The 9,155-nt window shown below is 66.3% G+C and overlaps 2 protein-coding genes across 2 annotated transcripts in view; one reads left to right on the top strand and one right to left on the bottom strand.

The window, feature by feature from the left end:
- Nucleotides 1-1,569: 1,569 nt before the first annotated feature.
- MNEG_6626 (hypothetical protein) lies at nucleotides 1,570-4,620 on the bottom strand (the record flags this gene model as incomplete). The annotated part of the gene is made up of 8 exons (XM_014044901.1): nucleotides 1,570-1,585; nucleotides 2,059-2,146; nucleotides 2,316-2,409; nucleotides 2,830-2,883; nucleotides 3,115-3,192; nucleotides 3,525-3,622; nucleotides 3,717-3,866; nucleotides 4,110-4,620. 8 exons carry the CDS (start codon nucleotides 4,618-4,620, stop codon nucleotides 1,570-1,572), a joined length of 1,089 nt encoding a protein of 362 aa, XP_013900355.1.
- Nucleotides 4,621-5,528: 908 nt separating this feature from the next.
- Nucleotides 5,529-9,155, top strand: part of MNEG_6625 (putative ADP-ribosylation factor GTPase-activating protein AGD14) — a gene marked incomplete at both ends in the record, with an annotated part of 12,964 nt that continues 9,337 nt past the window's right edge. The window contains 7 exons of the mRNA XM_014044900.1: nucleotides 5,529-5,680; nucleotides 5,852-5,939; nucleotides 6,108-6,172; nucleotides 6,388-6,583; nucleotides 6,728-6,808; nucleotides 7,079-8,155; nucleotides 8,363-8,851. Of these exons, the coding sequence (XP_013900354.1) occupies nucleotides 5,529-5,680; nucleotides 5,852-5,939; nucleotides 6,108-6,172; nucleotides 6,388-6,583; nucleotides 6,728-6,808; nucleotides 7,079-8,155; nucleotides 8,363-8,851 (2,148 nt within the window). The remainder of the gene's footprint in view (nucleotides 5,681-5,851; nucleotides 5,940-6,107; nucleotides 6,173-6,387; nucleotides 6,584-6,727; nucleotides 6,809-7,078; nucleotides 8,156-8,362; nucleotides 8,852-9,155) is intronic.

Raw genomic sequence — 9,155 nt, 5'->3', positions numbered from 1 at the left:
GTCTGGGGGGTCGCGTGGCGCTTGGTAGCGCGAGAGCCTCTCGACCTCCGACGCCTGGTCTGCAGAGGCCTCTGCCAGCCGCTCCTGTACCAGGCCCGCCAGCTGCCTCGCGTCCTGCGCCGCGCTGCGCGCCGCGCTCTGCAGCTTCGAGCCGATCTGGGCCAGCCCTGGGGCGAAGCCGCCGGGAAGCTGCAGCCCCCAGCCGCGCAGGCGGGCGGCCGGCGCACCGGCGGCGGCGCGGGCGGGCGCGGGCGTGGGCGCAGCCGAGGGAGCGGCGGCGGGAGCAGGCGCGGGGCGGCCGCTTGGGCGTTGCGGGGCGAGGGGCGGGCGCTGCTGCGCATGTGGTCGGCGCGGGGCCGTGGCTGGCTGCTGGTGAGCTAGTGGGGGCCGTTGTGCCTGCTGCTGCTGAGGGTGGTGCGGTGCAGTTGGCATCTGGCCTGCTTGCTGCTGCTGCTGCTGCTGCGGCGACGGCGGCGGCTGCAGCTGCTGATCAGCATTCCGATCTGTTTCCTTCTGCTGTGGGGCTTGCACCAGCTGTTGGGTTGAGGCACGCGCTGTTGATGACAGTGGTGACGGCGACGCGGGCAGAGGAGCCGATGGTGCCCCAGGACTGCCTGCGCTGCCCTCGCCGTAGCTAGCAGCAGCGGCAATACCGATGCCCCCATGTGCCGCTCGATGGGACGCAGGGGCTGTCGGCACAGCGGTCTGCACCACCGGCACGGGTACTGCTGCTCGAGCTGGAACGGGCGCGATGGGCGGTGCAGTAGCCGCGGGCACCGGTGCGGACGTCGCGCCGATTGCTGGCCCCTGGGAGCCAATGGCAACATCCAGTTCATCATCCCAATCCCACCCTTCGTTTAACTTTGCCATATCGCCTCTTGATCAGAAAAACAGCGTCAGATCGATCGGTATTGTACTTGCGTACCAAGGTACCGTAAAGAGCGCCGTCATGACAACGTATAGGTAGAACATGGGTCGCGCTTATCCAAGTAAGGGGTTTGAGGCAGCTGATCCGACGCCGACCCTGCACAATGATGTGTCAGCGCAACGGCAGCTGTGGGGCTGTCAGCACGGACACACCTGCGTGTTGGGGTTCCGCCCGCTGTCGCGATCACCCGCCAGGCAGACAGGCATACATGCCCTCACCTCGCACTGCTGTTGCGCTCTCAGCAGGCCATGGTCAACCACCCCGGGGTTGGCATTTCCGTGGCCATGGCTGGCAGTCCAAGGTTGTACGTTTGAATGCACAATGTTCGATCACATACAGACATACAAGATACAGGAGAAAACCAATGGGTCTTGTTGGCGGCGCGATGTGGAGGTTATGGAGGGAGGAGTGCGGAGTAAAATGTGGCAAAATCTATGGTGGTTTCAGTCACTGTTTCGACCCTCATCACCACTCAATGCCAATGCCCCTACGCCGCATTCGCCGCCGCCGTTGCCGCTGCAGTTCGAGCAATCGCCGGTGGTGCGGCTGTGCTTGCACTTGATCCGCCTTGCGCCACTTGTGCGGCTGGCCTGCAATGTGCATGGCCATGCGGCAGACCGCGCTGTACCTCTGCATTTCCATCAACTCCTGCCAGCCCTGATATCGAGAAACAGAGGGGTTTGGAATAGCAGCGATGAATCGGAGGGGTTCAATTGAATATAGAGAAACCGTAAGTATGTGTGTGTGTGTGACTAGTTTGAACAGCAGGCACACAGCTTAAGCCGCGTCGAGGGCGGAAGCTTCCGCAGGAGGTGGGGCAGGCAGGTGGGGAACGCCTGGGTTCGGCCAGGCGTCAGACCGCCATGAACCCACCTCACTGCGCTGCGAGAGGGGCAGGTCTTTCCAAGCTATGTGCTTCTTAAACAGCTGCTCGTCAGCTCCCACTCTCTGTATGTAATCAGCCAGCTCCTTGGTACTGCGGGTCAGACGATGGGAAATAGATGAGTCTTTGCTGGTTTAAAAAAGATGGTGCAGACAGAGGCGCTGGCAACTGGGAGCATGCCAGGGTTGGGGCCTGCACAGCTGGAACAGTATGCAAGATTGTCCCGCTTGCCCACACACAGACGCACCTGTTGAAGTCAGACACCTTGATGACTGCCTCTGGGACGGGCACAAAGTGGTCGATGTTGGGTGCACCCATGTAGATAGGGACAGCACCTGCGGATCAAGCAACGTAGTAATATATGTACATGTGTATATGTATATTGGTGGCCCCCCACACACTTCTGTATAGTCATATTTGTATGTATTTATACAACATTTATAGTGTGCGAACAACCTTCCGCAAGAAGTTCAGCATCCAATTCAGAGCTGGTGAGGCGCCCACCTGCTATGAGGGCATCATAGATTTTCTCGGTGACGTAACCCTCGTCATTGGAGTTCTCTGGGGTGAACGCAAACTTGTACTTGGCAAAAGTTGGCTGCACGGGTGTTGCGGTTTTGATGGGATTTGCAGGAGGGGGTTTTGATGAGCAGGGTTGCGGGCTGCAGGTCAGAGGTTGTGGGCGGTGGGTGGTGGATGGCAAATAGCAGGGTGCGATGCGACTCACGGTGATCTCATTGGATGGTGTGAGAGGGCCTGAGCTAAAGGGTTGGGTGGGCACGAATCACGCATCACTGCAGGAGAGAGCAAAGCCGTTGCCTTGCGTGCAAACGCACACTTAAAGCGCACCCAAGCCGCCCTTTTGAGCCGCGTGCATGGCGGGCGCGCCGGCGTGGCTGAGGGGACGAGGCGCAACATTGCATGCTGAGGGGACGAGGCGGCAGGCCGGGCTTTGCCGCGGATCGCATGACATCCAGAGCGCCCCACCCTCAAGGCACCCAGGGTGACCCTCCCTCACCCTCTTGTCCTCCACCTCCTCCTTGTTGTTCAGGCAGGCGCCGTAAGAATGGACCTGACCTGGGAGCAGCTGAGGTGGCCGGCGCGGGCGCGGCACGTCGACAAACAGCACGCTAGCTTCCTAAGTGCGCCGAGTCCCAAGTCACATCACGGCTCCTTTCACCCCACCCCCTTATGTCAGCGAGTCTGCAACGCACGGGCGCACGGGTCCGGCCGTGCTTGACGCCAATGAAAAACGCAATGCGCCCCAGCAATTGCCCCCACAGGGCACACACCCTGCGCTGACCTTCATCAGGTCACCCAGCACCTCGAGGCGGTTGTTCTTGGCGCCACAATTGGATATGAACGCGGCGACCAGCCCGTCCTGAGGAGCGGCGGCAGCGGCAGTCCAAGATGGTTGCGACGGCGGCTGCGGTGGTGGCGCAGCAGCGACAGCAGCTGCCACGGCGAGCGGCGGCAGCCCGCACGGCGACGGCAGATTGTGGACCCGCCTTGCCACGCTCGCGGCGCGCCGGCAGCTTCAGAGGCCTGGCGGACCCTCAGCAACTACACTAACGCGACGCCTGCTGCCGCTCCCTTCTTCCTCTCGAGCCTGGTGCCACTTGCCCGTCCTGCTCCGCGGCGCGCACCCCCCGGTTTAAAACCCCCCTCCCCCTCGTGCCGCGGCCCCAAGACTCCATCCCCAGGACGGCGCACCTTCCGGCGCTCCTCAAAAGGCACAGGCCGATCCAGGAGGTCCCCCAGCTCAGCCCGCGTGTAGTAAGGGACAGGCACGTCCGACGCCAGCCGGTAATCTGCAGGCAGGAGGCAGCAGTGACAAATACCTTCATATTGAAACAGGCCTCGCAGGTGTCTGGAATACAGGCTCGACTGAGCTGCGGCGCGCACCGGCGCTGAGATTGAAGCCGTGGTCGGACTTTGCGGTATAGATGTCGTTGTAATACAGGCCTGATTCCATTGAGAACATGGCCAGCCACTGCTTGGGGTGGGCGCGTTCCCCTGGGTAGCCGTCCATGCCGTTCAGGGTGTTGTACACGACTGGACAATTGTGATGGCATCGTGACGTCATACCCATGTCGCGCAGGGATGCGATGGTTCAAGGGGGGTGGTTGAGGTGTGAAGAGCGTACGAACTAGTAAAAATGTAGAGGGAGTCAGCGGAACCGCCGCCGGGTGTGAAGGGAGGGCTTCCCCCCGAGGGCCCTGCGGCGCACATGCTGCAGTGGGTGCCGCGTATGCATTCAGGAATGTATATGCCCAGCCTGTGCCTGCCCCGCCCCACCTGCATCGGCGTGCAGCCTGTCGTCGCTCCACTCGAACGGCACAGGGCAGGGCACGTTGTCGCAGCCCACCCCTGGCCTCTCCGTGCCGGGGGGGCACACCGGTTCGTGCTTGTAATAGCTGCCTACAGCATAGAGCCGCACAGGCCCCGCACGCTTCGCCGGTCCGCTGCTGCCTTGCCCGCCAGCACCGCCGATCCCTGAATTGGCACTGGCGGAGGAGTTGCTGCTGCTGCCACTGCCGCGGTCGCCGCTGCTAGGAGCAGGGGCGCTGCTGCTCCTGGTGGTGCTGGTGCTGGTGCTGCTGCGGGTGCTGGTGCTGGTGCTGGTGCTGGTGCTGGTGCTGGTGCTGGTGCTGGTGCTGTTGGAGCTGCTGCTGGTGATGATGCTACTAGCACTACTGCGGCTGCTAGTGCTGCTGTTGCGGTTGGCCGCACTGGTGGCGAACTCCCGCTGACTGGCGCTGTGGCCCAGGTGAGGACTGCTGCTGCTGATGGCATTGCTCGACGCCATAGCGCTGCCAATACTACTGCTGCTGCCGCCGCCGCTGCTGCTGCTGCGGGTGGGGCCGCCTTTGCCGCCACTTCCGCCGCTGTGGTCACCTTCAACCAAGGCGCTGCTGCTACCAGCGCCCGCTGAACCGCCGCTGCTGTTGTGGAGGCTGCTGTGCAGGCTGTGGCGCTTGAAGACGACCTCGGCCTGGTTCACCCCGCTTGTCATCAGCCATCTGTTGTTGCGCCATGCCCCAGCCAGCACCATCAACGCGAGCACCGCCAGCAGCAGGGCGGCCGCCTGCCGCGTGGAGCCCCACCGCCGGGCGTGGTGACTGTGGGCACTGGACTGACCTGAGGCGGCCATGATGCCCGTGCGGCCGCGCCGTCAGCGCTGCGGTTGCTGCTGAGCTCCCGGGGGCTACCTAGCTCACCCCTGATGCATCTGAACAGCAATGAGGGTGCAGGCACGCACGCCTCGGCGAGTGCGCTAAGCCCGCTGGTCCAATCGCCAGGACTGGAGCACCAAAGCGGCAGCGCAGCGGCAGTGCAGGGGTGCGCTGCACACCACTGAAGTCTTCTGCCTGCAGCCCGCCGCACCCCAGTCGGCCTCCAGATAAGGGTCTCTCTGTGTTCTTCCTTGTGGGCTTGATCCCGTGTAATAGTACCAGTGCACCGGCTGTGTAACCAGGCCGAATGTAAGCTGTGTAGGTTACGTAAATGAATAAACTAGTGCACATGTTACCTATGACATATGGTGGTCGATAGAACCGCACAACCCCATAGACTCTCGCGGTGACTCCCTCGCCCTCAACTCGCACTCACCGAAACCACTCTGGCTGGAGATGTTTCAGGTTGCGTTGATCGTCCAGTTGACCACTTTATTTGATCCGATTGAGCAGCTTCAAGCTTGGTTTGGAAACAGGCAGCATGAACGTTCCAAAGAAGAGGGCCGCTGAGCGGCTCAAGGAGCTTCGCCAGCTCCCCGATAACAAGCGATGCTTCGATTGCGAGTCGCTGGGGACCACGTACTACGTCCCCCAGTTCAGCGTGTTCGTGTGCACAGACTGCAGCGGGTTCCAGTGAGTGCACGTCACCCCAAGCGCGCTTGATAGCTCATGGGACAACATGGTCGGATCCCTGCTGACCAGGGACTTGCTGGGTGCCTTGCCCACTGTCGCAGCTGACGCGCGGCGCTGACCAAACCGTGGGGGGCACACGCTTGTCGATCGCCTTGCCGCCGACCACCGCAGCATGCAATTCGGCCACCGCGTGAAGTCTGTCACGCTTGCGGACTTCAAGACGGAGGAGCTGGACGCTATGACCGAGGGTGGGAACCAGGTGAGGCCCGACGCCCGCTGGGGGTGCTCCGCAAGGCAGCAGGAAAAGCAGACGCGCATTCGCACTCGAGCCTCGCGGCGCGTGCGGCCTTCCGCCCCAAAACGACCGCTGGCGGCGGGCTCGTCAGCGGCACGGCCTCACCGCGTTCCCCATCCTCGCGCTTTTAAGGTGGCGGCGTACCGCTACCTCGCTCGCTACACGCCCGACCGCGACCTCAAGCGCCCGGTGGACAAGTGAGCAGGCAGCACGCGCGCTTCCCCGCGCACCGCTCGCGCGCGGCTGCTGGCGCCGAGCAAGTAGCGGGCTCAGAAGTTGCATGCACAGGAGCTGAGGGGCCTTTGCGGCCGATTCGCAGGCGTGCTCAGCATGCAGCCACGTCGCGCTGGCGACGGATTCGCCGCTCAACCGTGCGCCTGCATCCCCCCCACGTCACACCACAACTCGACAGGAACCCGCAGCGCATCAAGGCGTGGGTCCAGACAGTCTTTGTCGAAAAGCGTTTCTACAGTGCAGACGCCCCTATCCCATCCCGGCGGCCGTCGTCCACCGGCGGCGACGCGACCGCCGACGGCGCCGCCACCGCCGCAGGCCTCGCGCTGAAGCCGACGCTGTCAGGCGCGGGGTCACGCAGCATCGGGCGCCTGGTGAGCTTCCACTGCGCCGACCCAGCCGAATGTCCGCGCCGCTGCCGCCCTTGCACCAGCCGCGGCTGCGACCCGATGCGCCCTTGTCCTCCATGCGCTCACCCTGGCGCCGCGTGCTCTGCGCCCCGCTGCGCGTGCCCGCAGCCGCTGCCTGGCGGCGAAGCGGGGATGCCGCCCGTGCGCGACGTGCGGGAGCTGCTGGGACCCCGGTCGATTTCGCTGCAGGTGGGGCGGGCTTGTCGCGGCGCGCTAGCGCTGCGCGCGGTTGCAGTGGGCGGGCGCGGCGATGTTGGAGGCGGGGCCAGGGCGGCGGCGCGCCTGCGTCCTGACCAGCCGCTGGGCCGCCGACTGGTGGGGTCGCGGCATTGGGCCGTGATGTTGGCGGCGGCTTTGGTTTGCGGGGCCGTGCGTGTGCCGCTGGGCAGGCTCCTTTCGCAAGGCTGCAAGTGGCGGCCCAGCATCCTTTCGCCTTCACCCCCTGCTGCCGTTTGACAGGTGCGGGAGCGGCAGGGGTCGACGCCCGGCGCCGCCGCCGGCCAGCCGGCCGCCTCGCCCACGCCGCCTTCCCCGTCGCCGCAGCCGCCGGCATCCCCCGGGCAGGCGGGGGCCGCGCCGGCTGCAGCGGCCGCCGCGCCGGCGGCCGACGCACGGAAACTGCCGCAGCCGGCGTCGCCGACGCAGCTGGCGGCCGGGCCCGTCGCGGCGCCGCCAAAGGTGGCGGCGAGGCCAGTATTTGACCTGCTGGACTTTGATAACGGCCCGGCGCCCTCCATGGCAGCCATGTCCGTCCTCGCATCCCCCGCTGCAGTTGCTGCCCCGGTCGCGCCCGGCCCCGCCGCCCCGCCGTCCGCGTTCGATCCATTTTCGCAGTCCGTGCTGGCCGCGGCGCCCCCCGCCGTGCAGGTGGCGGCGCCCGCGGCGGCTGCGCCGGTGTCCCCAGGCAGGCTCTTTGCAGCGGCTGCGTTCTCGCCGCCGCCGGCCGCTGCGGCGCCGCAGCTGCAGTCACAGCCGCAGCCGCAGCCACAGCTACAGCCGCCGAAGGCAGCCAGCCCCGCCTGGGCCTCAAGCGGCGCCGACTGGGCCAACTTCCAGTCGCCGCCCTCGACACCCGCAGCCCCACCTGCCGCCGCTGCGCCCCCAGCGGCAGCGGCAGCGTCCCCCGCGCCCCCAGCGGCGGCGGCAGCGCCCCGCGCGCACCCAGCGGCAGCGGCGGCGGCCCCCGCGCCCGCGCCGGACGCCGACGCGTGGGCGGCTTTTGACGAGCCGGCCGCGCCCGCGGCCGCGCCCGTGCAGACCGCGCCGGCGCCGGCGCCGACGCCGGCTGCCCCTGCTGCAGCTGCGGGGCCGCCGCCAGCCCCAGTGAGCGCGGCCTCATCTTCCTTTACTTCCTTCACTGCCACCCCCGCCGCCGCGCTTTCTGTGTCCACAGCTTCAGTGGCGGCCTCCCCCTCCCCGTCCGCGGCCGCGGCACCAAGGAGCGGCACGGGGACGCCGTCGGCGGCGGCGGGGGCGGCGGGGCCGGCGGGGACGCCGAAGGGCGGCCAGGGCGGCAAGACGAGGGAGCTGCCTTCGGTGAGTGCTGGGGCGCCGTTTCGGCCGCTACGTTTTGGTCTGCAGCGTTGGGCGCAGCACGGGGCTGCTGCCGCTGCGCTCCTGCCCTCGCTGCTGCAATGCTAGGCCGTTACCCAGGGCCAGACTGCCGCACCCAGCTGCCCCATACTTGCCCTCCATCGCGTTTACTAATGGCCCCCGGCCATCTCTGATACACCACCTGCACAGGACTTGTTCAGCGACGGCGGCTTTGGCGGCGGCCCGCACGCCCCTGTGGGGCTGGTGCCAGGTGGCGGCGGCTTTGGATTCCCTGGCAGCGGGCTGGGCGTACCTGGCGCCCCGGCGTTTGTGGCGAGGCCGCAGATGTACGCTGCAATGCCCTACGGCGCCGTATTCCCACAGCAACAGCAGCAGCTGCAGCCGGGGCAGCAGCAGCAGCAGCAGCAGCAGCAGCAGCCATATGGGATGGCTGTGCCCACCGGCTACTGGCCCTCCCCGCAGGGCGCGCCGCCCGGCTATGGCGCGCCGCCTTCGCTGCAGCCGTTTGGTGGCGTGTCGAACAGTGCTTACGGCGGGCCCTCCTCGCCCTTGGGCGCGCAGCAGGGGCCCGCGCGTTTCCAGCCGCAGCAGCAGTCCCAGCAGCAGCAGCAGCAGCAGCAGCAGCAGCAGGCGGCCGGCCTGCGGGCCAGCAATGATGGCCTTCAGTTCTCTGATTTGGTTGGGGACATGCGTGCAGCCCTGCCCCCCTCCAGCGGCGCTTACCAAAGTCCTCGGCTCCAGCAGGGGCAGCAAGGGGGCACAGGCAGCCTGGGTGGCATGGGCATGCCATACGGTGCACCAATCCCTTATGGGGCCCCCTATGGCGCGCCGCTGGCGGCGCCGTACGGGGCGGGGCCACCATATGGAGTGCCTGGGATGATGCCAGGCGCATATCCTGGGGTCTCGCCTCTGCCGGCGCAGCTGCAGCAGCAGCAGCAGCAGCAGCCGCAGCCAGCAGCGATGTGGAATGGCAGAGTGGCGG

Source organism: Monoraphidium neglectum, assembly GCF_000611645.1.
Source record: "Monoraphidium neglectum strain SAG 48.87 unplaced genomic scaffold scaffold01093, whole genome shotgun sequence".
Lineage (NCBI taxonomy): Eukaryota > Viridiplantae > Chlorophyta > Chlorophyceae > Sphaeropleales > Selenastraceae > Monoraphidium > Monoraphidium neglectum.
Note: the sequence above shows the minus strand (reverse complement) of the source record. Positions and strands in the feature narration are given on the sequence as shown.